General features: G+C 40.1%; 1 protein-coding gene across 2 annotated transcripts in view; it reads right to left on the bottom strand.

Annotated features, from left to right (window-relative positions):
* The window catches only part of LOC121638484 (striatin-like), a 57,738-nt gene that overhangs the window by 5,926 nt on the left and 24,204 nt on the right, over positions 1–27,608 (bottom strand). For both annotated transcript variants that reach the window (XM_041983312.1, XM_041983313.1), the window contains 11 exons: positions 25,185–25,355; positions 24,974–25,109; positions 24,717–24,879; positions 20,336–20,449; positions 4,450–4,593; positions 4,158–4,294; positions 2,627–2,802; positions 2,265–2,312; positions 2,000–2,121; positions 1,737–1,904; positions 1,141–1,281 (listed from right to left, as the gene is read on the bottom strand). In XM_041983312.1, the coding sequence (XP_041839246.1) occupies positions 1,141–1,281; positions 1,737–1,904; positions 2,000–2,121; positions 2,265–2,312; positions 2,627–2,802; positions 4,158–4,294; positions 4,450–4,593; positions 20,336–20,449; positions 24,717–24,879; positions 24,974–25,109; positions 25,185–25,355 (1,520 nt within the window). The remainder of the gene's footprint in view (positions 1–1,140; positions 1,282–1,736; positions 1,905–1,999; positions 2,122–2,264; positions 2,313–2,626; positions 2,803–4,157; positions 4,295–4,449; positions 4,594–20,335; positions 20,450–24,716; positions 24,880–24,973; positions 25,110–25,184; positions 25,356–27,608) is intronic.

Below are 27,608 nucleotides of genomic sequence, written 5' to 3'. Positions count from 1 at the left end.
AGCCAGAAGCAGAGCTTTGAATCTGATGCGCTGCAACTGGAAGCCAGTGGAGAGCGATTAGCAGCGGAGTGACATGAGCTCTTTTGGGCTGGTTGAAGACCAGACGTGCTGCTGCGTTCTGGATCATCTGCAGAGGTTTAACTGAGTTTAACCAGTAAGGAGTTAAATGGTCTGTACTTATCTAGCGCTTTTATCCAAAGCGCTTTACATATACGTCACATTCACCCATTCACACACACATTCACACACTGATGGCGGAAGCTGCCATGCAGGGCGCTAACCACGACCCATCAGGAGCAAGTAGGGGTTCGGTGTCTTGCTCAGGGACACCTCGACATGAGCTCTCCGGGCCAGGATCGAACCGGGTTACAGGACGACCACGCTACCCATTGAGCCATGTCACCCCTAGCACTAAACTCACCTAACTGACTGAACCAACACTGACACTGACATTAAACAAATTCTCTTTTAAACAGGATTTTCCTCAAAATCACCGCCTCTATCTGCTTTGCCTGAGCAGTAAACAGTGGGTGTGACCCGCGTCACGGCCTCAGCCGGTTGTAGAGAGAAGGTGCTAACGACACCAGCGATGTTAATAATAAATGTACTAGAGACAATGTTGACTTTGATCGATAAAAAAAAAAAACATCCAACATGCATTATATAAAAAAATAACTCATTTAATGTTTTCTTTTCATAAAAACAGACGTCATGTGATCAAACTTCCATTTAAAGGGCTTAAATAATTTAAATAATTACATATTTGGTACTTTTGATCAACAGAAGTTGATAAAGAAGTTTGGAAATAAAAAGAAAATCTAATGTTTTCATAACTGTTTTTTTGGACGTTTTTGTCCTCTAATGACCTGAAAGGGAAGTAAATTTCTCTCCATGTGTTCTTTTAAACTTGAAAGACAAACTGAAATAGATATAGAAAAGAATTTTAGAAAGTTGTCCAGGAGAAACACTTTAGTACAATAAATTTCCCATATAGGGTACAATGATGGAGTAAAATTGAGGGAAAAATAATCTAAAAGGACTAAAAAGTCCATCATAACCTAGAAGAGGGTAAAGACAGAGTGGATTGTGGGAGTTTAGTAGTGCTTCTTGAAGTCTGCAGGTGGCTGTTTGTGCTCGTACCTGGTGGTCCATCAGATTCCAGCTTTAGGACCAGCTGCTGCGTTTCCATGTTGTAAAGTCCGATGTATCCCGTGTTGAAGGACGTCACCATGTAAGCCGGTTCGCTGCTCACCAGGTCCACCGAGGTGGGGATGCCGAGCTCTGAGGCAGAACCACACAGTCGCAGAGGTGAGATGGAACCAGCCAATAAACAGACATATCAGAACATAAATGTCAGTGTGAGGAAGAAAAAGAAGAGGTCCTCATACAGAGCCTTGTGGAACACCACTACTTGAGAAGATAGAGATAAACCTGACAGGAGCTTTTATTCTCTGATTTGACTTTAAAATCGAAAAAAGTCTGCAGTCTGATTCTCAGGAGGAAGTTCTGGTAATGTTAACGCCCAGCAAATCCACTCTGATCTCAGTGAAGCCCCTAAAATCCACCCTGTCAGATAATTTCTGTCCTGGAGAAAGTCCACACACCTCAATGAGACCGCTGTTAAAAACCAGGTTCATAAACCACCAGTACAAACGTTTAACGCCATTTTTGTTTGATTATCAGAATGTTGAGGCAACATCACGCTGATTTTCGTTTCCATGCCGACAGTTTCACACCTCCTCGTTCATTGAAAACCGCGAGAGATGGCGAGGTGTTGGCGGCGCTCCACAGCCGGACCGTCCCGTCAGCCGAGCAGGACAGGAGGCGGTGATGAGCTGAGCTGTAGACCAGACCCCACACCGAGTCCTTGTGGCCGCAGAGCGCCCCCCGCAGCACGGAGGGCTCTGCAATGACACAAAGTTCAATCTAAAGCACATTAAAAACACAAATAAATCTTCATTTAAATAAAAATTTAAACATATGAGTTTCTGGCTCATACCATACGAGTCGTAGGGGTCGATGTTGGGATTGGGGGTGTTCCAGCTCTGAATGGTCCCGTCCACTCCTCCACTGAAACACTGCTCACCGTTGCAGCTCATGGTGACAGACAGGACTGCACCGCTACACAGGGCAGAAGAACATCATACAGTTTATATCTTTAAATTTCAATATTTTAACACACAGATGTCAACTGGAGCTAAATTATATAAATGTTTAACTTCTGCTGTGCAGATGTAAACATTTCCAGGTCAGCAGGACCTCACCTGTGAGCTCTGAAGGTGTAGATGGGCTCCACATCTAAAGCAGCACACCTGAAGGTGGAAGCAGAGAAATCAGCTTTAACTAAAACACTGCGGGTAACCTGGCTCTGCTCGTCTCTAAAATCTTCTGATTTTGGCTCATCATCATCTTCATCAGAGCTGCAGGAAGCTCAGACCAGAAGCTGGGAGCAGCAGCAACACCGCCCCCTCAGGTCAGACTGGGAATTACAACTCAGACCTTTGGCTCTGCAAAACTTTCTACAACTTTTATGATTTCATTAAATGATTTGATGGTTTAACAGCAGAACAAACAGAACTTGTAATCTCATCTTGTTTTGGTCTGAAAACAAAGGTTTAACTCTCACTTCTTGGCCGGCGCCGTCTTCTGAAGGTTCCACAGTTTCAGAGTGTGATCTTCTGAGGCCGTGACCAGAACCGGCTCGACCGGGTGGAAGGCCAGACTGCGGACAGAGTCAAAGTGGCTCCGCAACGTGAACTTCGGGTTCCAGGTTTTCCTCAGAGCGTCCTTGCTGTTGGAGATCTGAGAACGGGTCAGAACCGACACAATTCTGTTATGTAAAGCAACTCGAGGAAACTTCATGAAAATGGTTTGAATTTATGGCCGAGGACACGTCGGGCCCAATTATATATTATATTATATTATATTATATTATATTATATTATATTATATTATATTATATTATATTATATTCATTTTAGGGGGAACATACAAAAAAACTTTATGCATTAAAAAAATTAACACATTGAATTGCAGTTTAAATTCCGAACAATGCGGAAAGTCAGTACACGAGTTCCTGCACCAATACACTGCTGCACACATCAGAGCTCGGTTAAAAACTTAGCAACTTTGGGGGTTTATTTAGTGGTTTTCAGATCCCTCTAGCGACTCTATTTCAAATAAGCAGCTAGCTTATCTAGTGACTTTTCTGTTGTTAATGGAAACTTCTGGAGACTGATGTGAAAGCACATAATGTTTACTCTTCTGAATGAACCGCGGTGCTGCCAGAAGCCCCTCCCCCATCCAACAAATCACACAGGAGGTTTGGTCCTCAGGCAGCATCAGCCCCAGCTCCCAGCATCAGCCCCAACTTTATATTGTTTATTAACTTATCTTATTGTTATTGTTATATTTATTGCATTCTATTTGCCTCTATTTTGCTTTGTACCTGTATATATTGTGTCTTGTGCTTGTCCTGCTTTACTGTTGGTGTTGTATTGCTACTGGTACCCAAATTTCCCTGAGGGCTCTCTGAAGGGATTAATAAAGTATTTCTATTCTACTCTATTCTATTCTATCTAGCTTCCAGCATCAGCCCCAGCTTCCAGCATCAGTCCCAACTTCCAGCATCAGTCCCAGCTTCCAGCATCAGTCCCAGCTTCCAGCATCAGTCCCAGTTCCCAGCATCAGTCCCAGTTCCCAGCATCAGTCCCAGCTTCCAGCATCAGTCCCAGCTTCCAGCATCAGTCCCAGTTCCCAGCATCAGTCCCAGTTCCCAGCATCAGTCCCAGCTTCCAGCATTTACATTTAAATAAAAAATGTTGCTTTTTGAGGCAAAAACTTGTATGCGATTAAAATGCAATAATCAAGATTAATTAATTACAAAGCCTGTCATTAATTAGATAATTTTCAAATTGAGTCCCACCCCTCATTATATAATTTTTATTTATTTAAAGAAAACTGAACATTACACAGCATATTATTATTATTATTTTTATAATTTTTATTATTATTATTATTATCATATAATTCAGTTTATAATTGTTTTAATTATCGATCTGACTCGGTTTGTTTTTTAACAAAAACCTAATAAAACATTCAGGTATATGCTAATGAGGGGGCGTAGTCTGATATATTCTACTCTTTGCATCACTCACATCGTATCCCAGACTCTCAGCCTCATTGGCCACAGTCAGTCCGGCCAGTTCTCCCAGTCCCAGTTCATTGGAGACAGCTTCGTCCACGCGGCCCAGTATGAATGACTTCCCAGAGGACGGAAGGAATGTCATCGTCTCTGTGGGGAGGAAATGGACAAAAACACCTGATTGAGAATATTTCTGAACTGCTGCAGCTGAATAACTGACCTGGTTGGATGTTGATGTTGGTGGTGGTGGTGTTTTGGGGGGGGGGGGGGGGGGGGGGGGGGGGTCAGGACTATCTCTAGGTTACCGTCTTCAGGCCGTCCCACTTCATGCTCAATGATCCTGGGAACGCTGGGCCGGGACGGCGGTGTCACGGCCGCCTGAATGGACGGGAGATCCTCAGTGTCCCGAAGGTTGGCCAACATGTCCTGGAGTTTGGACCGGTTTGGTCCTGGAGGAGGAGGAGGAGGAGGAGGACGAGGAGACACAAAGAGGAACAATTACAAAGATGGAGGCATTCAGAAAAATAAAACAGCAGATCTGCAGAGCATGGAGACAAAGATTAGAGAAAGTCTGAAGAAGGAAAGAGAACGATGAAGGACAGAAAGAGAAAGATGAAGGACAGAAAGATGAAGGACAGAAAAATGAAGGACAGAAACACAACGATGAAGGACAGAAAGATGAAGGACAGAAAGATGAAGGACAGAAAGATGAAGATGAAGGACAGAAAGATGAAGGACAGAAAGATGAAGGAAAGAAAGAGAAAGATGAAGGACAGAAAGATGAAGGACAGAAAGAGAAAGATGAAGGACAGAAAGATGAAGGAAAGAAAGATGAAGGAAAGAAAGAGAAAAATGAAGGACAGAAAGATGAAGGACAGAAAGAGAAAGATGAAGGACAGAAAGATGAAGGAAAGAAAGACGAAGGAAAGAAAGACAACGATGAAGGACAGAAAAATGAAGGACAGAAAGACAACGATGAAGGACAGAAAGATGAAGGAAAGAAAGAGAAAGATGAAGGACAGAAAGATGAAGGAAAGAAAGAGAAAAATGAAGGACAGAAAGATGAAGGACAGAAAGAGAAAGATGAAGGACAGAAAGATGAAGGAAAGAAAGAGAAAAATGAAGGACAGAAAGAGAAAGATGAAGGACAGAAAGATGAAGGACAGAAAGAGAAAGATGAAGGACAGAAAGATGAAGGAAAGAAAGAGAAAGATGAAGGACAGAAAGATGAAGGACAGAAAGATGAAGGAAAGAAAGATGAAGGAAAGAAAGAGAAAAATGAAGGACAGAAAGAGAAAGTTGAAGGACAGAAAGATGAAGGACAGAAAGAGAAAGATGAAGGACAGAAAAATGAAGGACAGAAAGATGAAGGAAAGAAAGATGAAGGAAAGAAAGAGAAAAATGAAGGACAGAAAGAGAAAGTTGAAGGACAGAAAGATGAAGGACAGAAAGAGAAAGATGAAGGACAGAAAAATGAAGGACAGAAAGATGAAGGACAGAAAGAGAAAGATGAAGGACAGAAAGATGAAGGACAGAAAGATGAAGGAAAGAAAGAGAAAAATGAAGGACAGAAAGATGAAGGACAGAAAGAGAAAGATCAAGGACAGAAAGATGAAGGAAAGAAAGATGAAGGAAAGAAAGAGAAAAATGAAGGACAGAAAGATGAAGGACAGAAAGAGAAAGATGAAGGACAGAAAGATGAAGGACAGAAAGAGAAAGATGAAGGACAGAAAGAGAAAGATGAAGGACAGAAAGATGAAGGAAAGAAAGAGAAAAATGAAGGACAGAAAGATGAAGGACAGAAAGAGAAAGATGAAGGACAGAAAGATGAAGGACAGAAAGAGAAAAATGAAGGACAGAAAGATGAAGGACAGAAAGAGAAAGATGAAGGACAGAAAGATGAAGGACAGAAAGAGAAAGATGAAGGACAGAAAGATGAAGGACAGAAAGAGAAAGATGAAGGACAGAAAGATGAAGGAAAGAAAGAGAAAGATGAAGGACAGAAAGATGAAGGAAAGAAAGATGAAGGACAGAAAGACAACGATGAAGGACAGAAAGATGAAGGAAAGAAAGAGAAAAATGAAGGACAGAAAGATGAAGGAAAGAAAGAGAAAGATGAAGGAAAGAAAGATGAAGGAAAGAAAGAGAAAGATGAAGGACAGAAAGATGAAGGAAAGAAAGAGAAAAATGAAGGACAGAAAGATGAAGGACAGAAAGAGAAAGATGAAGGACAGAAAGATGAAGGAAAGAAAGAGAAAGATGAAGGACAGAAAGATGAAGGACAGAAAGAGAAAGATGAAGGACAGAAAGATGAAGGAAAGAAAGAGAAAGATGAAGGACAGAAAGAGAAAGATGAAGGACAGAAAGATGAAGGACAGAAAGAGAAAGATGAAGGACAGAAAGATGAAGGACAGAAAGAGAAAGATGAAGGAAAGAAAGATGAAGGAAAGAAAGAGAAAAATGAAGGACAGAAAGATGAAGGACAGAAAGAGAAAGATGAAGGACAGAAAGACAACGATGAAGGACAGAAAGATGAAGGAAAGAAAGAGAAAGATGAAGGACAGAAAGATGAAGGAAAGAAAGAGAAAAATGAAGGACAGAAAGATGAAGGACAGAAAGAGAAAGATGAAGGACAGAAAGACAACGATGAAGGACAGAAAGATGAAGGAAAGAAAGAGAAAGATGAAGGACAGAAAGATGAAGGAAAGAAAGAGAAAGATGAAGGAAAGAAAGATGAAGGAAAGAAAGAGAAAGATGAAGGACAGAAAGATGAAGGAAAGAAAGAGAAAAATGAAGGACAGAAAGATGAAGGACAGAAAGAGAAAGATGAAGGACAGAAAGATGAAGGAAAGAAAGAGAAAGATGAAGGACAGAAAGATGAAGGACAGAAAGAGAAAGATGAAGGACAGAAAGATGAAGGAAAGAAAGAGAAAGATGAAGGACAGAAAGATGAAGGACAGAAAGAGAAAGATGAAGGACAGAAAGATGAAGGAAAGAAAGATGAAGGAAAGAAAGAGAAAAATGAAGGACAGAAAGAGAAAGATGAAGGACAGAAAGATGAAGGACAGAAAGAGAAAGATGAAGGACAGAAAAATGAAGGACAGAAAGATGAAGGACAGAAAGAGAAAGATGAAGGACAGAAAGATGAAGGAAAGAAAGAGAAAAATGAAGGACAGAAAGATGAAGGACAGAAAGAGAAAGATCAAGGACAGAAAGATGAAGGAAAGAAAGATGAAGGAAAGAAAGAGAAAAATGAAGGACAGAAAGATGAAGGACAGAAAGAGAAAGATGAAGGACAGAAAGATGAAGGAAAGAAAGAGAAAAATGAAGGACAGAAAGAGAAAGATGAAGGACAGAAAGAGAAAGATGAAGGACAGAAAGATGAAGGAAAGAAAGAGAAAAATGAAGGACAGAAAGAGAAAGATGAAGGACAAAAAGATGAAGGACAGAAAGAGAAAGATGAAGGACAGAAAGATGAAGCAAAGAAAGAGAAAGATGAAGGACAGAAAAATGAAGGACAGAAAGAGAAAGATGAAGGACAGAAAGATGAAGGAAAGAAAGAGAAAGATGAAGGACAGAAAAATGAAGGACAGAAAGATGAAGGAAAGAAAGAGAAAAATGAAGGACAGAAAGATGAAGGACAGAAAGAGAAAGATGAAGGACAGAAAAATGAAGGACAGAAAGATGAAGGAAAGAAAGAGAAAGATGAAGGACAGAAAGATGAAGGAAAGAAAGAGAAAAATGAAGGACAGAAAGATGAAGGACAGAAAGAGAAAGATGAAGGACAGAAAGATGAAGGAAAGAAAGAGAAAGATGAAGGACAGAAAGAGAAAGATGAAGGACAGAAAGATGAAGGAAAGAAAGAGAAAGATGAAGGACAGAAAGATGAAGGACAGAAAGATGAAGGAAAGAAAGAGAAAAATGAAGGACAGAAAGATGAAGGAAAGAAAGAGAAAGATGAAGGACAGAAAAATGAAGGACAGAAAGAGAAAAATGAAGGACAGAAAGATGAAGGACAGAAAGATGAAGGAAAGAAAGATGAAGGAAAGAAAGACAACGATGAAGGACAGAAAGATGAAGGAAAGAAAGAGAAAAATGAAGGACAGAAACATGAAGGAAAGAAAGAGAAAGATGAAGGACAGAAAGATGAAGGACAGAAAGATGAAGGAAAAAAAGAGAAAGATGAAGGACAGAAAGATGAAGGACAGAAAGAGAAAGATGAAGGACAGAAAGATGAAGGAAAGAAAGATGAAGGAAAGAAAGAGAAAAATGAAGGACAGAAAGAGAAAGATGAAGGACAGAAAGATGAAGGACAGAAAGAGAAAGATGAAGGACAGAAAGATGAAGGAAAGAAAGAGAAAGATGAAGGACAGAAAGATGAAGGACAGAAAGAGAAAGATGAAGGACAGAAAGATGAAGGAAAGAAAGATGAAGGAAAGAAAGAGAAAATGAAGGACAGAAAGAGAAAGATGAAGGACAGAAAGATGAAGGACAGAAAGAGAAAGATGAAGGACAGAAAGATGAAGGAAAGAAAGATGAAGGAAAGAAAAAGAAAAATGAAGGACAGAAAGAGAAAAATGAAGGACAGAAAGATGAAGGACAGAAAGAGAAAGATGAAGGACAGAAAGATGAAGGAAAGAAAGAGAAAGATGAAGGACAGAAAGATGAAGGACAGAAAGATGAAGGAAAGAAAGAGAAAAATGAAGGACAGAAAGAGAAAGATGAAGGACAGAAAGATGAAGGACAGAAAGAGAAAGATGAAGGACAGAAAGATGAAGGAAAGAAAGAGAAAGATGAAGGACAGAAAGATGAAGGACAGAAAGAGAAAGATGAAGGACAGAAAGATGAAGGAAAGAAAGAGAAAGATGAAGGACAGAAAGATGAAGGAAAGAAAGATGAAGGAAAGAAAGAGAAAAATGAAGGACAGAAAGAGAAAGATGAAGGACAGAAAGATGAAGGAAAGAAAGATGAAGGAAAGAAAGAGAAAAATAAAGGACAGAAAGAGAAAAATGAAGGACAGAAAGATGAAGGACAGAAAGAGAAAGATGAAGGACAGAAAGATGAAGGACAGAAAGAGAAAGATGAAGGACAGAAAGATGAAGGAAAGAAAGAGAAAGATGAAGGACAGAAAGATGAAGGAAAGAAAGAGAAAGATGAAGGACAGAAAGACGAAGGAAAGAAAGATGAAGGAAAGAAAGACAACGATGAAGGACAGAAAAATGAAGGACAGAAAGACAACGATGAAGGACAGAAAGATGAAGGAAAGAAAGAGAAAAATGAAGGACAGAAAGATGAAGGAAAGAAAGAGAAAGATGAAGGACAGAAAGATGAAGGAAAGAAAGAGAAAAATGAAGGAGAGAAAGATGAAGGACAGAAAGAGAAAGATGAAGGACAGAAAGATGAAGGAAAGAAAGAGAAAGATGAAGGACAGAAAGATGAAGGACAGAAAGAGAAAGATGAAGGACAGAAAGATGAAGGAAAGAAAGATGAAGGAAAGAAAGAGAAAAATGAAGGACAGAAAGAGAAAGATGAAGGACAGAAAGATGAAGGAAAGAAAGATGAAGGAAAGAAAGAGAAAAATGAAGGACAGAAAGAGAAAAATGAAGGACAGAAAGATGAAGGACAGAAAGAGAAAGATGAAGGAAAGAAAGATGAAGGAAAGAAAGAGAAAGATGAAGGACAGAAAGATGAAGGACAGAAAGATGAAGGAAAGAAAGAGAAAAATGAAGGACAGAAAGAGAAAGATGAAGGACAGAAAGATGAAGGAAAGAAAGAGAAAGATGAAGGACAGAAAGATGAAGGACAGAAAGAGAAAGATGACGGACAGAAAAATGAAGGACAGAAAGAGAAAAATGAAGGACAGAAAGATGAAGGACAGAAAGAGAAAGATGAAGGACAGAAAGATGAAGGAAAGAAAGAGAAAGATGAAGGACAGAAAGATGAAGGAAAGAAAGAGAAAAATGAAGGACAGAAAGATGAAGGACAGAAAGAGAAAGATGAAGGACAGAAAGATGAAGGAAAGAAAGATGAAGGACAGAAAGACAACGATGAAGGACAGAAAGATGAAGGAAAGAAAGAGAAAGATGAAGGAAAGAAAGATGAAGGAAAGAAAGAGAAAGATGAAGGACAGAAAGATGAAGGAAAGAAAGAGAAAAATGAAGGACAGAAAGAGAAAGATGAAGGACAGAAAGAGAAAGATGAAGGACAGAAAGATGAAGGAAAGAAAGAGAAAAATGAAGGAAAGAAAGAGAAAGATGAAGGACAGAAAGATGAAGGAAAGAAAGAGAAAAATGAAGGACAGAAAGATGAAGGACAGAAAGAGAAAGATGAAGGACAGAAAGATGAAGGAAAGAAAGAGAAAAATGAAGGACAGAAAGAGAAAGATGAAGGACAGAAAGAGAAAGATGAAGGACAGAAAGATGAAGGAAAGAAAGAGAAAAATGAAGGACAGAAAGAGAAAGATGAAGGACAAAAAGATGAAGGACAGAAAGAGAAAGATGAAGGACAGAAAGATGAAGCAAAGAAAGAGAAAGATGAAGGACAGAAAAATGAAGGACAGAAAGAGAAAGATGAAGGACAGAAAGATGAAGGAAAGAAAGAGAAAGATGAAGGACAGAAAGATGAAGGACAGAAAAATGAAGGACAGAAAGATGAAGGAAAGAAAGAGAAAAATGAAGGACAGAAAGATGAAGGACAGAAAGAGAAAGATGAAGGACAGAAAAATGAAGGACAGAAAGATGAAGGAAAGAAAGAGAAAGATGAAGGACAGAAAGATGAAGGAAAGAAAGAGAAAAATGAAGGACAGAAAGATGAAGGACAGAAAGAGAAAGATGAAGGACAGAAAGATGAAGGAAAGAAAGAGAAAGATGAAGGACAGAAAGAGAAAGATGAAGGACAGAAAGATGAAGGAAAGAAAGAGAAAGATGAAGGACAGAAAGATGAAGGACAGAAAGATGAAGGAAAGAAAGAGAAAAATGAAGGACAGAAAGATGAAGGAAAGAAAGAGAAAGATGAAGGACAGAAAAATGAAGGACAGAAAGAGAAAAATGAAGGACAGAAAGATGAAGGACAGAAAGATGAAGGAAAGAAAGATGAAGGAAAGAAAGACAACGATGAAGGACAGAAAGATGAAGGAAAGAAAGAGAAAAATGAAGGACAGAAACATGAAGGAAAGAAAGAGAAAGATGAAGGACAGAAAGATGAAGGACAGAAAGATGAAGGAAAAAAAGAGAAAGATGAAGGACAGAAAGATGAAGGACAGAAAGAGAAAGATGAAGGACAGAAAGATGAAGGAAAGAAAGATGAAGGAAAGAAAGAGAAAAATGAAGGACAGAAAGAGAAAGATGAAGGACAGAAAGATGAAGGACAGAAAGAGAAAGATGAAGGACAGAAAGATGAAGGAAAGAAAGAGAAAGATGAAGGACAGAAAGATGAAGGACAGAAAGAGAAAGATGAAGGACAGAAAGATGAAGGAAAGAAAGATGAAGGAAAGAAAGAGAAAAATGAAGGACAGAAAGAGAAAGATGAAGGACAGAAAGATGAAGGACAGAAAGAGAAAGATGAAGGACAGAAAGATGAAGGAAAGAAAGAGAAAGATGAAGGACAGAAAGATGAAGGACAGAAAGAGAAAGATGAAGGACAGAAAGATGAAGGAAAGAAAGAGAAAGATGAAGGACAGAAAGATGAAGGAAAGAAAGAGAAAGATGAAGGACAGAAACATGAAGGAAAGAAAGAGAAAGATGAAGGACAGAAAGATGAAGGACAGAAAGATGAAGGAAAAAAAGAGAAAGATGAAGGACAGAAAGATGAAGGACAGAAAGAGAAAGATGAAGGACAGAAAGATGAAGGAAAGAAAGATGAAGGAAAGAAAGAGAAAAATGAAGGACAGAAAGAGAAAGATGAAGGACAGAAAGATGAAGGACAGAAAGAGAAAGATGAAGGACAGAAAGATGAAGGAAAGAAAGAGAAAGATGAAGGACAGAAAGATGAAGGACAGAAAGATGAAGGAAAGAAAGAGAAAAATGAAGGACAGAAAGAGAAAGATGAAGGACAGAAAGATGAAGGACAGAAAGAGAAAGATGAAGGACAGAAAGATGAAGGAAAGAAAGAGAAAGATGAAGGACAGAAAGATGAAGGACAGAAAGAGAAAGATGAAGGACAGAAAGATGAAGGAAAGAAAGAGAAAGATGAAGGACAGAAAGATGAAGGAAAGAAAGAGAAAAATGAAGGACAGAAAGATGAAGGAAAGAAAGAGAAAGATGAAGGACAGAAAGATGAAGGAAAGAAAGAGAAAGATGAAGGACAGAAAGAGAAAGATGAAGGACAGAAAGATGAAGGAAAGAAAGAGAAAGATGAAGGACAGAAAGATGAAGGAAAGAAAGAGAAAAATGAAGGACAGAAAGATGAAGGAAAGAAAGAGAAAGATGAAGGACAGAAAAATGAAGGACAGAAAGAGAAAAATGAAGGACAGAAAGATGAAGGACAGAAAGATGAAGGAAAGAAAGATGAAGGAAAGAAAGACAACGATGAAGGACAGAAAGATGAAGGAAAGAAAGAGAAAAATGAAGGACAGAAAGATGAAGGAAAGAAAGAGAAAGATGAAGGACAGAAACATGAAGGAAAGAAAGAGAAAGATGAAGGACAGAAAGATGAAGGACAGAAAGATGAAGGAAAGAAAGAGAAAGATGAAGGACAGAAAGATGAAGGACAGAAAGAGAAAGATGAAGGACAGAAAGATGAAGGAAAGAAAGATGAAGGAAAGAAAGAGAAAAATGAAGGACAGAAAGAGAAAGATGAAGGACAGAAAGATGAAGGAAAGAAAGATGAAGGAAAGAAAAAGAAAAATGAAGGACAGAAAGATGAAGGACAGAAAGATGAAGGACAGAAAGAGAAAGATGAAGGACAGAAAGATGAAGGAAAGAAAGAGAAAGATGAAGGACAGAAAGATGAAGGACAGAAAGATGAAGGAAAGAAAGAGAAAAATGAAGGACAGAAAGAGAAAGATGAAGGACAGAAAGATGAAGGACAGAAAGAGAAAGATGAAGGACAGAAAGATGAAGGAAAGAAAGAGAAAGATGAAGGACAGAAAGATGAAGGACAGAAAGAGAAAGATGAAGGACAGAAAGATGAAGGAAAGAAAGAGAAAGATGAAGGACAGAAAGATGAAGGAAAGAAAGATGAAGGAAAGAAAGAGAAAAATGAAGGACAGAAAGAGAAAGATGAAGGACAGAAAGATGAAGGAAAGAAAGATGAAGGAAAGAAAGAGAAAAATAAAGGACAGAAAGAGAAAATGAAGGACAGAAAGATGAAGGACAGAAAGAGAAAGATGAAGGACAGAAAGATGAAGGACAGAAAGAGAAAGATGAAGGACAGAAAGATGAAGGAAAGAAAGAGAAAGATGAAGGACAGAAAGATGAAGGAAAGAAAGAGAAAGATGAAGGACAGAAAGACGAAGGAAAGAAAGATGAAGGAAAGAAAGACAACGATGAAGGACAGAAAAATGAAGGACAGAAAGACAACGATGAAGGACAGAAAGATGAAGGACAGAAAGAGAAAGATGAAGGACAGAAAGATGAAGGAAAGAAAGAGAAAGATGAAGGACAGAAAGATGAAGGAAAGAAAGAGAAAGATGAAGGACAGAAAGACGAAGGAAAGAAAGATGAAGGAAAGAAAGACAACGATGAAGGACAGAAAAATGAAGGACAGAAAGACAACGATGAAGGACAGAAAGATGAAGGAAAGAAAGAGAAAGATGAAGGACAGAAAGATGAAGGAAAGAAAGAGAAAAATGAAGGAGAGAAAGATGAAGGACAGAAAGAGAAAGATGAAGGACAGAAAGATGAAGGAAAGAAAGAGAAAGATGAAGGACAGAAAGATGAAGGACAGAAAGAGAAAGATGAAGGACAGAAAGATGAAGGAAAGAAAGATGAAGGAAAGAAAGAGAAAATGAAGGACAGAAAGAGAAAGATGAAGGACAGAAAGATGAAGGAAAGAAAGATGAAGGAAAGAAAGAGAAAAATGAAGGACAGAAAGAGAAAAATGAAGGACAGAAAGATGAAGGACAGAAAGAGAAAGATGAAGGAAAGAAAGATGAAGGAAAGAAAGAGAAAGATGAAGGACAGAAAGATGAAGGACAGAAAGATGAAGGAAAGAAAGAGAAAAATGAAGGACAGAAAGAGAAAGATGAAGGACAGAAAGATGAAGGAAAGAAAGAGAAAGATGAAGGACAGAAAGATGAAGGACAGAAAGAGAAAGATGACGGACAGAAAAATGAAGGACAGAAAGAGAAAAATGAAGGACAGAAAGATGAAGGACAGAAAGAGAAAGATGAAGGACAGAAAGATGAAGGAAAGAAAGAGAAAGATGAAGGACAGAAAGATGAAGGAAAGAAAGAGAAAAATGAAGGACAGAAAGATGAAGGACAGAAAGAGAAAGATGAAGGACAGAAAGATGAAGGAAAGAAAGATGAAGGACAGAAAGACAACGATGAAGGACAGAAAGATGAAGGAAAGAAAGAGAAAGATGAAGGAAAGAAAGATGAAGGAAAGAAAGAGAAAGATGAAGGACAGAAAGATGAAGGAAAGAAAGAGAAAAATGAAGGACAGAAAGAGAAAGATGAAGGACAGAAAGAGAAAGATGAAGGACAGAAAGATGAAGGAAAGAAAGAGAAAAATGAAGGAAAGAAAGAGAAAGATGAAGGACAGAAAGATGAAGGAAAGAAAGAGAAAAATGAAGGACAGAAAGATGAAGGACAGAAAGAGAAAGATGAAGGACAGAAAGATGAAGGAAAGAAAGAGAAAAATGAAGGACAGAAAGAGAAAGATGAAGGACAGAAAGATGAAGGACAGAAAGAGAAAGATGAAGGACAGAAAGATGAAGCAAAGAAAGAGAAAGATGAAGGACAGAAAGATGAAGGACAGAAAGAGAAAGATGAAGGACAGAAAGATGAAGGAAAGAAAGAGAAAGATGAAGGACAGAAAGATGAAGGACAGAAAAATGAAGGACAGAAAGATGAAGGAAAGAAAGAGAAAAATGAAGGACAGAAAGATGAAGGACAGAAAGAGAAAGATGAAGGACAGAAAAATGAAGGACAGAAAGATGAAGGAAAGAAAGAGAAAGATGAAGGACAGAAAGATGAAGGAAAGAAAGAAAAATGAAGGACAGAAAGATGAAGGAAAGAAAGAGAAAAATGAAGGACAGAAAGATGAAGGAAAGAAAGAGAAAAATGAAGGACAGAAAGATGAAGGAAAGAAAGAGAAAGATGAAGGACAGAAAGATGAAGGAAAGAAAGAGAAAGATGAAGGACAGAAAGATGAAGGAAAGAAAGAGAAAAATGAAGGACAGAAAGATGAAGGAAAGAAAGAGAAAGATGAAGGACAGAAAGATGAAGGAAAGAAAGAGAAAGATGAAGGACAGAAAGAGAAAGATGAAGGACAGAAAGATGAAGGAAAGAAAGAGAAAGATGAAGGACAGAAAGATGAAGGACAGAAAGATGAAGGAAAGAAAGAGAAAAATGAAGGACAGAAAGATGAAGGAAAGAAAGAGAAAGATGAAGGACAGAAAAATGAAGGACAGAAAGAGAAAAATGAAGGACAGAAAGATGAAGGACAGAAAGATGAAGGAAAGAAAGATGAAGGAAAGAAAGACAACGATGAAGGACAGAAAGATGAAGGAAAGAAAGAGAAAAATGAAGGACAGAAAGATGAAGGAAAGAAAGAGAAAGATGAAGGACAGAAACATGAAGGACAGAAAGAGAAAGATGAAGGACAGAAAGATGAAGGAAAGAAAGATGAAGGAAAGAAAGAGAAAAATGAAGGACAGAAAGAGAAAGATGAAGGACAGAAAGATGAAGGAAAGAAAGATGAAGGAAAGAAAGAGAAAAATGAAGGACAGAAAGAGAAAAATGAAGGACAGAAAGATGAAGGACAGAAAGAGAAAGATGAAGGACAGAAAGAGAAAGATGAAGGACAGAAAGATGAAGGACAGAAAGATGAAGGAAAGAAAGAGAAAAATGAAGGACAGAAAGAGAAAGATGAAGGACAGAAAGATGAAGGACAGAAAGAGAAAGATGAAGGACAGAAAGATGAAGGAAAGAAAGAGAAAGATGAAGGACAGAAAGATGAAGGACAGAAAGAGAAAGATGAAGGACAGAAAGATGAAGGAAAGAAAGAGAAAGATGAAGGACAGAAAGATGAAGGAAAGAAAGATGAAGGAAAGAAAGAGAAAAATGAAGGACAGAAAGAGAAAGATGAAGGACAGAAAGATGAAGGAAAGAAAGAGAAAGATGAAGGACAGAAAGATGAAGGACAGAAAGAGAAAGATGACGGACAGAAAAATGAAGGACAGAAAGAGAAAGATGAAGGACAGAAAGATGAAGGACAGAAAGAGAAAGATGAAGGACAGAAAGATGAAGGAAAGAAAGAGAAAGATGAAGGACAGAAAGATGAAGGAAAGAAAGAGAAAAATGAAGGACAGAAAGATGAAGGACAGAAAGAGAAAGATGAAGGACAGAAAGATGAAGGAAAGAAAGAGAAAGATGAAGGACAGAAAGATGAAGGAAAGAAAGAGAAAAATGAAGGACAGAAAGATGAAGGACAGAAAGAGAAAGATGAAGGACAGAAAGATGAAGGAAAGAAAGAGAAAAATGAAGGACAGAAAGAGAAAGATGAAGGACAGAAAGATGAAGGACAGAAAGAGAAGATGAAGGACAGAAAGATGAAGGAAAGAAAGAGAAAGATGAAGGACAGAAAGATGAAGGACAGAAAGAGAAAGATGAAGGACAGAAAGATGAAGGAAAGAAAGAGAAAAATGAAGGACAGAAAGAGAAAGATGAAGGACAGAAAGATGAAGGACAGAAAGAGAAAGATGAAGGACAGAAAGATGAAGGAAAGAAAGAGAAAGATGAAGGACAGAAAGATGAAGGACAGAAAGAGAAAGATGAAGGACAGAAAGATGAAGGAAAGAAAGAGAAAAATGAAGGACAGAAAGAGAAAGATGAAGGACAGAAAGATGAAGGACAGAAAGAGAAAGATGAAGGACAGAAAGATGAAGGAAAGAAAGAGAAAGATGAAGGACAGAAAGATGAAGGACAGAAAGATGAAGGACAGAAAGAGAAAGATGAAGGACAGAAAGATGAGGAAAGAAAGATGAAGGAAAGAAAGACAACGATGAAGGACAGAAAAATGAAGGTCAGAAAGACAACGATGAAGGAAAGAAAGATGAAGGACAGAAAGATGAAGGAAAGAAAGAGAAAAATGAAGGACAGAAAGATGAAGGACAGAAAGATGAAGGAAAGAAAGACAACGATGAAGGACAGAAAAATGAAGGTCAGAAAGACAACGATGAAGGACAGAAAGATGAAGGACAGAAAGATGAAGGAAAGAAAGATGAAGGAAAGAAAGAGAAAAATGAAGGACAGAAAGATGAAGGAAAGAAAGAGAAAGATGAAGGACAGAAAGATGAAGGACAGAAAGAGAAAGATGAAGGACAGAAAGATGAAGGAAAGAAAGAGAAAGATGAAGGACAGAAAGATGAAGGAAAGAAAGAGAAAGATGAAGGACAGAAAGATGAAGGACAGAAAGATGAAGGAAAGAAAGAGAAAAATGAAGGACAGAAAGATGAAGGACAGAAAGATGAAGGAAAGAAAGAGAAAAATGAAGGACAGAAAGAGAAAGATGAAGGACAGAAAGATGAAGGACAGAAAGAGAAAGATGAAGGACAGAAAGATGAAGGAAAGAAAGAGAAAGATGAAGGACAGAAAGATGAAGGACAGAAAGATGAAGGACAGAAAGATGAAGGAAAGAAAGAGAAAAATGAAGGACAGAAAGATGAAGGAAAGAAAGATGAAGGAAAGAAAGAGAAAAATGAAGGACAGAAAGATGAAGGACAGAAAGATGAAGGAAAGAAAGAGAAAAATGAAGGACAGAAAGATGAAGGAAAGAAAGAGAAAAATGAAGGACAGAAAGATGAAGGACAGAAAGATGAAGGAAAGAAAGAGAAAAATGAAGGACAGAAAGATGAAGGAAAGAAAGATGAAGGAAAGAAAGAGAAAAATGAAGGACAGAAAGATGAAGGAAAGAAAGAGAAACATGAAGGACAGAAAGATGAAGGAAAGAAAGAGAAAAATGAAGGACAGAAAGATGAAGGAAAGAAAGAGAAAAATGAAGGACAGAAAGATGAAGGACAGAAAGATGAAGGAAAGAAAGAGAAAAATGAAGGACAGAAAGATGAAGGAAAGAAAGAGAAAAATGAAGGACAGAAAGATGAAGGACAGAAAGATGAAGGAAAGAAAGAGAAAAATGAAGGACAGAAAGATGAAGGACAGAAAGATGAAGGAAAGAAAGAGAAAAATGAAGGACAGAAAGATGAAGGAAAGAAAGAGAAAAATGAAGGACAGAAAGATGAAGGACAGAAAGATGAAGGAAAGAAAGAGAAACATGAAGGACAGAAAAATGAAGGACAGAAAGATGAAGGAAAGAAAGATGAAGGAAAGAAAGAGAAAAATGAAGGACAGAAAGATGAAGGAAAGAAAGAGAAAAATGAAGGACAGAAAGATGAAGGACAGAAAGATGAAGGAAAGAAAGAGAAACATGAAGGACAGAAAAATGAAGGACAGAAAGATGAAGGAAAGAAAGATGAAGGAAAGAAAGATGAAGGAAAGAAAGAGAAAAATGAAGGACAGAAAGATGAAGGACAGAAAGATGAAGGACAGAAAGATGAAGGAAAGAAAGAGAAACATGAAGGACAGAAAAATGAAGGACAGAAAAATGAAGGACAGAAAGATGAAGGAAAGAAAGATGAAGGAAAGAAAGAGAAAAATGAAGGACAGAAAGATGAAGGAAAGAAAGAGAAAAATGAAGGACAGAAAGATGAAGGACAGAAAGATGAAGGAAAGAAAGAGAAAAATGAAGGACAGAAAGATGAAGGAAAGAAAGAGAAAAATGAAGGACAGAAAGATGAAGGACAGAAAGATGAAGGAAAGAAAGAGAAAAATGAAGGACAGAAAGATGAAGGACAGAAAGATGAAGGAAAGAAAGAGAAAAATGAAGGACAGAAAGATGAAGGACAGAAAGATGAAGGAAAGAAAGAGAAACATGAAGGACAGAAAAATGAAGGACAGAAAGATGAAGGAAAGAAAGATGAAGGAAAGAAAGAGAAAAATGAAGGACAGAAAGATGAAGGAAAGAAAGAGAAAAATGAAGGACAGAAAGATGAAGGACAGAAAGATGAAGGAAAGAAAGAGAAACATGAAGGACAGAAAAATGAAGGACAGAAAGATGAAGGAAAGAAAAATGAAGGACAGAAAGATGAAGGAAAGAAAGATGAAGGAAAGAAAGATGAAGGACAGAAAGATGAAGGAAAGAAAGAGAAACATGAAGGACAGAAAAATGAAGGACAGAAAGATGAAGGACAGAAAGATGAAGGAAAGAAAGAGAAAAATGAAGGACAGAAAGATGAAGGAAAGAAAGAGAAAAATGAAGGACAGAAAGATGAAGGACAGAAAGATGAAGGAAAGAAAGAGAAAAATGAAGGACAGAAAGATGAAGGACAGAAAGATGAAGGAAAGAAAGAGAAAAATGAAGGACAGAAAGATGAAGGAAAGAAAGAGAAAAATGAAGGACAGAAAGATGAAGGACAGAAAGATGAAGGAAAGAAAGAGAAACATGAAGGACAGAAAAATGAAGGACAGAAAGATGAAGGAAAGAAAGATGAAGGAAAGAAAGAGAAAAATGAAGGACAGAAAGATGAAGGAAAGAAAGAGAAAAATGAAGGACAGAAAGATGAAGGACAGAAAGATGAAGGAAAGAAAGAGAAACATGAAGGACAGAAAAATGAAGGACAGAAAGATGAAGGAAAGAAAGATGAAGGAAAGAAAGATGAAGGAAAGAAAGATGAAGGAAAGAAAGATGAAGGAAAGAAAGAGATGAAAAGCATCAAACAGATGAAGATTTTCTGTCCAACTCTAATGATGCTTCAGGAAAAAAATTAAAGGAAGAATAAAATAAAGAAAAGAAAAAAGAAGAAGGTTCAATTTATAAAGACTAAAGAAGATGAAGAGGAGGAGTGATGAACTCCAGGTTTGTTTAACTGGAGGAAACCAGAGACACATTAAGAACTGAATGTTACTGAGACAGAGGGCTGGAGAAACATGAGAGGAGGAGGAGGAGGATGAAGGCCTGCTTCAGAACTTACTCTTAACCCCCTTCTTGCCCTTGCGCTCCTTTCGGTACTGCTCTTTGAGCTGGGCTATCAGTCCCTGGTCCACGTCCCAGGCCAGTTCACCAGGAGGAGACTGATCATCCTTCTCTACAGGAGGAGGAAGAAGGTGGGGTAGAAACCTGGTTTAAGTGTCTGGATGAACCACAGTTCAACACCATCTCTGGCAGGACGAGGTGAAGAGGGAGGATTTATTTATTTTCTGGTGTTTAGTAACTTGGACTTGATGGAGAAGAATCCTCATCCTCCATCCTGCAGCTGAGCTTCTAGACTTTATGCTACGCTACACTAACCTGACCGCCAGAGTCAGACTGGTTTAGAGCAGCCGGCACAGAAAGCATCATCATCATCATCATCATGATGAATTTCTCTAAAATATCTTCTCATGAAAAACATGATGTGTACGGGTGTCAACGGTAAACATGAAGAGACAAAAATAAAAAAAGGAAATCCAAACACTGCTGGAAGAAAACCTGACACATCTCTAAAAACAAAATGTTTCCCACTGAGACGTCTGACTGATGATGATGATGACGATGATGATGGCTCTATAGAGAAATAATCCGCCGGAGACATTTTTGAGCTGAACTGCAGAAATTTGGAATAAACCAGTAAAATCAGAAAAAGTATAAATAAATAATTAAATAAAAAGCTATTGATGTTAAAACCCTGAAAAACAGCAGCAGGCACCTACAGGCAGAGAGAGGAGCTGCAGCCGATGTTAACGCGCTGCCGCCGCCTACAGGCAGAGAGAGGAGCTGCAGCCGATGTTAACGCGCTGCCGCCGCCTACAGGCAGAGAGAGGAGCTGCAGCCGATGTTAACGCGCTGCCGCCGCCTACAGGCAGAGAGAGGAGCTGCAGCCGATGTTAACGCGCTGCCGCCGCCTACAGGCAGAGAGAGGAGCTGCAGCCGATGTTAACGCGCTGCCGCCGCCTACAGGCAGAGAGAGGAGCTGCAGCCGATGTTAACGCGCTGCCGCCGCCTACAGGCAGAGAGAGGAGCTGCAGCCGATGTTAACGCGCTGCCGCCGCCTACAGGCAGAGAGAGGAGCTGCAGCCGATGTTAACGCGCTGCCGCCGCCTACAGGCAGAGAGAGGAGCTGCAGCCGATGTTAACGCGCTGCCGCCGCCTACAGGCAGAGAGAGGAGCTGCAGCAGAAGGAAAGTTATGTTTCCTCTGAGTACAGATTTGGGATTGGCTGCTAATACACAACATGTCAGAATGATGGACTGGAGTGCTGAGAACAATGATGAAAGGAATGATTAATCTGTTTGATTAAAAATCTTTTCCAGGTCACTGGGAAGAGAAACAGGTGAAATTTGTCTCTTCTGACAGGAACAGCTCAAAGTGCTGACTCAGCAATCCTTTACAACTATTTGAAGTGCTGACTCACCGCTGCGTAGGAGAACGTTCTGTTGCTGATGACTGAACCTGTTGCTAGGTAACAGAAGAAAAGGAGGATTTGGTGTAAAGCGAGTGGACGTGCAGACCTCCAGCTGAAAGCTTCATTACATAAAGACAGTTTCTGACTTACAACACCTGGCCCTGGTGCAGACCTGCTGCTGTGTTTGGGATCTTTGTCCTGCTGCATGAGACAGTTTCAGATTTAGCAGTCGGACAGATGGACTCACATCTGAATCTAGCAGACTTTAGTGTCCAGAGGAGTTCATGGTCCACTCAGTAGCTGTGTTTACATGGACTATTTGGATTAAAAACAATCAGATTAAAAGTGCATGATAAAAACATTCTAATCGAAAGATTCTGATTAGTTCACACTCATTTGGGTCAATATTTACTTCTGCTCGAACCAGGTGGGTTAAGCCACTTGTTCCAATGCATGAAAACACTTTCTGAAACTCGGGTAGAAATGCTCCTTCCTGCACATGCCTGATTCGTCTACTGCAGGTCAGTGTAATGTATTCCACTGAAGATTTTGGTTTGTATTGCACTGTTTACTCATCCTAAGTCCTTCACACAAAAACATGTTAGAACCAGAGGAAAACATGGCAGGACCAAAACTGAACCGATGGAACAGATACGTTGCATGTGTACGAACTGCTCATGGTGTTTAACTCTCTTCTATCTCCACCACCTGCTCAGCCTCCCACTGTGTTGACTGCAGAAATGTTTGCTTCCTACTTCACTGAAAAGGTTGCTACCATCAGTAACCAATTCACTGAGCCGGACCAGCTCAGCCTTACCAAACCAGCTACTGGTGCCTCACTCTGCTCCTTCTGCTCTCTAAATGAGGACCAAGTCTCTAAACTTCTAGTCAGCTCAAAACCGACGACCTGTCCTCTTGGCCCTGTTCCCTCTGACATCCTGCAGAGCATTTTACCTACAATCAAACCTGCAGTAACCCATATCATCACCTCCTCTCTTAAATCCGGTGTCTTTCCTTCTGCCTTCAAGCAAGCTCGGGTTCCCCGCTGCTGAAGAAACCCACACTCAACCCAGCCCAGGCTGGAAACTACCGGCCGGTCTCACTGCTTCCATTCATGTCTAAACTACTAGAGCGTGCAGTCTTCAGTCAGGTCTCACAGTTCCTCCAACACAACAACCTGTTAGATCCATATCAGTCTGGCTATAGGCAAGGTCACTCTACTGAAACTGCTCTCCTGTCAGTTACTGATTCCCTACGGGTTGCCAGATCCACTGGTCAATCCTCAGTCCTTATACTGCTGGACCTGTCGGCTGCCTTTGACACGGTCAACCATCATATACTGTTCTCCACACTCTCGGAGCTTGGTATCTCAGGATCTGTCCTCTCGTGGTTTATGTCCTACCTCACAGGAAGATCCTTCAAAGTATCTTGGCGAGGGGGCGTGTCCAGATCACATGGGCTGACAACAGGGGTGCCTCAGGGCTCGGTGCTTGGCCCTCTTCTCTTTTCACTATACACCTCATCACTCGGTGCATCATTAGCTCTCATGGTTTCTCCTACCACTGCTATGCAGATGACACTCAGCTTTTCCTTTCTTTCCCACCTGATGACACAACGTCTCAATGTGAATATCAGCATGCGTTGCTGATATCTCTGCATGGATGAAGGATCACCACCTTCAGCTAAATCTGTCCAAGACTGAGCTTATTGTCTTTCCAGCCAATCCTTCCTTACCGCCACAGATAAGCGTGCAGCTTGACTCCATCATGCTTGTGTCTACGTCTTCTACCAGGACTCTTGGTGTCATGGTAGACAACCGGCTAACCTTTAAGGACCATGTTGCCTCGGTTGCTCGATCTTGCCGATTTGCTCTACAACATCAGGAGGATCAGACCCTACCTGACTGAACACATGGCCCAGCTCCTGGTCCAGGCTCTGGTCATTTCACGCATTGACTACTGCAACTCCTTACTGGCTGGCCTGCCTGCATGCTCAGTTAAACCTCTGCAGATGATCCAGAACGCAGCAGCACGTCTGGTCTTCAACCAGCCCAAAAGAGCTCATGTCACTTCGCTGCTAATAGCTCTCCACTGGCTTCCAGTAGCCAAATACAGATTTAACATACCTTGTTCATGTGTATATTCAGTTTATTATCATATGAAAATCCACGGTTAAAGATCTGCTCTAGAATCTTTAGTTATAAGTATGCGTTGTCATAGCTACATCTCTGGTGTTTATAAGGAATCAAACCTTTTGAAAATTGCTATAAAACTGAGCAAGTTTTGGTTATTTATAAAGTTCATGCACCATTCATTTGGCCAGACGTTCGGCTCCATTGGCTAACAGCTGGGATGAGACATCTAGTCTTTGTATCGATATCTATGCTTAAAACGGCATAGCAGCGAGACGCAGCCACAGAGCGCACTTCAAACTATAAACCAGTTTTTAAATTATGTCGATAAACCAGTAAAACTGGAGTTATGATAAAAAATTTAGAGCATACTGTTTCTGTGTATATTACCATCACTTTGGAGCAGAACAAGCCCAGATCATCATCCTTCCACCACCGTGCTGACAGCTGCTATGAGGTGTTTAAGGACCAAACATGTCCACTCTGGTCTGGTTCCAGAAGCCTGGTGGTTTGTTCAGATGCAGCTTTGCCAACCGAAGCCGTGCTGTTCTTTTTTCTCCAGCAACCTTTCTCAACCAGCCATACTGGTTCAGGCTTTTTCTAACTGGACTGTCCTGAACTTTAAAATTTAACCTGGAGAGTCTGAGATGGAGCTTTTAAGGGTTTTTTAGTTTCTCTGAGAACTGACTTGTTTACCTCATTTTCATACCTGATGAGAATCAGAAGGTTTTATTAAACTTTAGAAGCGAATAAAGACGGACGTGTGAACGTTGCCGCGTTGGAACCAAGACGCTGAACTCGTTGTTCAGCTGTAACGTTTGTTCATCATCACCATCTCACCCCATTCTCCGCTGTCCTCGCCGCTCCTCGACTCGGGCGACCCGTCCAGCTCATCCGGACTCGCCAGGAAGTCGAACCCCTTCAGTGCCTCCTCTGTGTCGGGGTCATCGCTGAGGTCGGACGTGGTGGAGGACGGGGTGGAGGACTGCTTCTTCCTCACCATCTGTAGCAGGCCCCACATGAAGGACGAGTTCAGGTATCTGGCAGATCACTGTTTTTCATTTCTGTACCATGAAAACATGTCTGATTTGTCTTACAGCCGCCAGGTCCAGGATGGTTTTGTCCTTAGCATCGCTGTCCTCGTCCTCGTCTTCATCGCTGAACTCAGCGGCTGCGCTCTCGATGAACTTGAAGGCCTCCAACACCGTGGCCGAGTCAGACACGTCGGGTTTACTGAAACAGAACTTTTACCGTTAGTACTCTGAAAGCGGTTCGTGCCGGTTCTGTCGGGTCCGGCCGATGCCGTACCTGACCAAGCCGCTGTCCTTCATGGAGGACGGTTCGGTGCCGTTGACCATGGGCTCGCTCTTCTTGTCCGAGGGTTTCTCTGTAGAGTCTCCGGTCAGGCCGAGCAGCGCCCTCACCCTCTGAGACTTCACATCCAGGATGGTGTCGGCGTATCCGACCTCCTGCAGGTACCTGGGCCGCACACAGGAAATGATGTCATAATCAGTCCATCAAATAAGACGTTTTCTTTATTCATACCTTTAAAGTAGATCAACAGATCAGTGTGTTACCTCCTAATTAATAAGATCAGTGTTTCTAAAAAAGCCCTTCCTTTCTTTCAATCAAGTTTTATTTATAAAGCATGTTTCATACAGACGACACATCACAAAGTCTTTACATGTTAAAAACCAACAAATCTTTATTTACACACAAGCACACACACATTGTCACGCTCACACACACTAAGAACAGCGTAACCATGGTAACGTTCAGGTTAAAGCCACGTTTAGCTGCTAGAAGTTGTCCTGCGTTAACCAACAGATGGGCAAGTTTTCTTCTTCGTGGTTTTCTTCTCCTTCAATAATTCTTGGTGCAGCGCCGCCTCTAGCGGAGAGTGGAACATGTTATTCACCAGATCCGATGTGTCTGAGTAGGGCAGCGTGAACATGGTCAACGTCTGGAAGAGGACTATCCTGGTGGGAATTTAGCCTCAGTAACAGTTAAAAGGACTGAAATTTTAAGGGTTAAAACCTAAAGGACTTTATTTATTTAATTAAAATAAAGAAAGCGGATTCAGATCCCTGAAAGAAGCCTCGTCCTGCAGCTTTGATGTACAACATCCTTTTACCAGCACCACAGATTTACAGCTCAGACTGAAAAACCAGCCAGAACCAGAATCTGGAAGAAGACGAGGAGCAGAAGTTGTTCACGTTCAACGTTTCTAAAGATATAGGCAAGGCAAATTTATTTGTATAGCACCTTTCATGTACAAGACAATTCAAAGTGCTTTACATGAAACATTCCAGCAGGGAGCAGAAAACAATACAAGTACATTAAAAACAAAGATTAAAAGAAATAAAATTAATGAAATGCAAGAAATAAAGTTCCAGTGTGGGGAAAGACAATATTAAAACATGATTCCAGCTTAAAGAACCAGATCCAGATCTGGACTCTAAATAAAAACTAGTCCATGCAGCAGAGAACAGGTGGGTCTTTAACCTGGATCTAAATAAACTGAGTGTTTCAGCTGATCTGAGGCTTTCTGGGAGTTTGTTCCAGACATGTGGAGCATAGAAGCTGAATGCAGCTTCTCCATGTCTGGTTCTGACTCTGGAACTGATAAAAACCTGGTTTTTAGGTCCGAGTCCATCACTAGACCCAGATTTCTGGTCTGGTTGGTGGGTTTTAGGTCCGAGTCCATCACTAGACCCAGATTTCTGGTCTGGTTGGTGGTTTTTAGGTCCGGGCCCATCACTAGACCCAGATTTTGGCCTGGTTTGTGGTTTTTAGGTCCGAGTCCAGCGCTAGACCCAGATTTCTGGTCTGGTTGGTGGGTTTTAGGTCCTAGTCCATCACCAGACCCAGATTCTGGTCTGGTTGGTGGGTATTAGGTCCGTGCCCATCACTAGACCCAGATTTCTGGCCTGGTTGGTGGTTTTTAGGTCCAGGCCCATCACTAGACCCAGATTTCGGACCTGATTGGTGGTTTTTAGGTCCAGGCCCATCACTAGACCCAGATTTCTGGCCTGGTTGGTGGTTTTTAGGTCCAGGCCCATCACTAGACCCAGATTTCGGACCTGATTGGTGGTTTTTAGGTGTATAGACTGAAGCTATGTGGTGACATTTAATCGTTTCTCTTTGGCTCCAAAAACCATCACCTCACTTTAGTTTTTGTTTAACTGAAGAAAGTTCAGACACATCCAGTCATTAATCTCAATACATTTACCAAGAGCCTGTACGGGGCCTCGGTCTCCTGGTGACATTGTAATGTATACCTGTGTGTCATCTGCGTAGCTATGGTAACTAATGTTGTTCTTTATGACCTGTGCCAGTGGGAGCATGTAGATGTTAAACAGAAGAGGCCCCAGGATGGAACCTTGGGGAACTCCACATGTAATTCTTGTCTGTTCAGATGTAAAATTACCTACTGACACAAAGTACTTCCTGTTCTCTAAATAAGATTTAAACCAGTGTAGCACCAGCAAGGCCACCCAGTTCTCCAGTCGGGAGTAATATATTGTGGTCGACTGTATCAAATGCAGCACTGAGGTCCAGTAAGACTAAGACTGACATTTTTCCATTGTCTGTATACAAACATATGTCATTAATGACTTTGGTCAGAGCATCTCGGTGCTGTGGTGCTGTCTAAAACCTGACTGGAAGACATGGTAGCCATTGTTTTGTGTTAAAAAGTCGTTTAGTTGATGAAAAACAACTTTTTATGAT

The sequence above is a fragment of the Melanotaenia boesemani genome, chromosome 4 (assembly GCF_017639745.1).
Source record: "Melanotaenia boesemani isolate fMelBoe1 chromosome 4, fMelBoe1.pri, whole genome shotgun sequence".
NCBI lineage: Eukaryota > Metazoa > Chordata > Actinopteri > Atheriniformes > Melanotaeniidae > Melanotaenia > Melanotaenia boesemani.
Note: the sequence above shows the minus strand (reverse complement) of the source record. Positions and strands in the feature narration are given on the sequence as shown.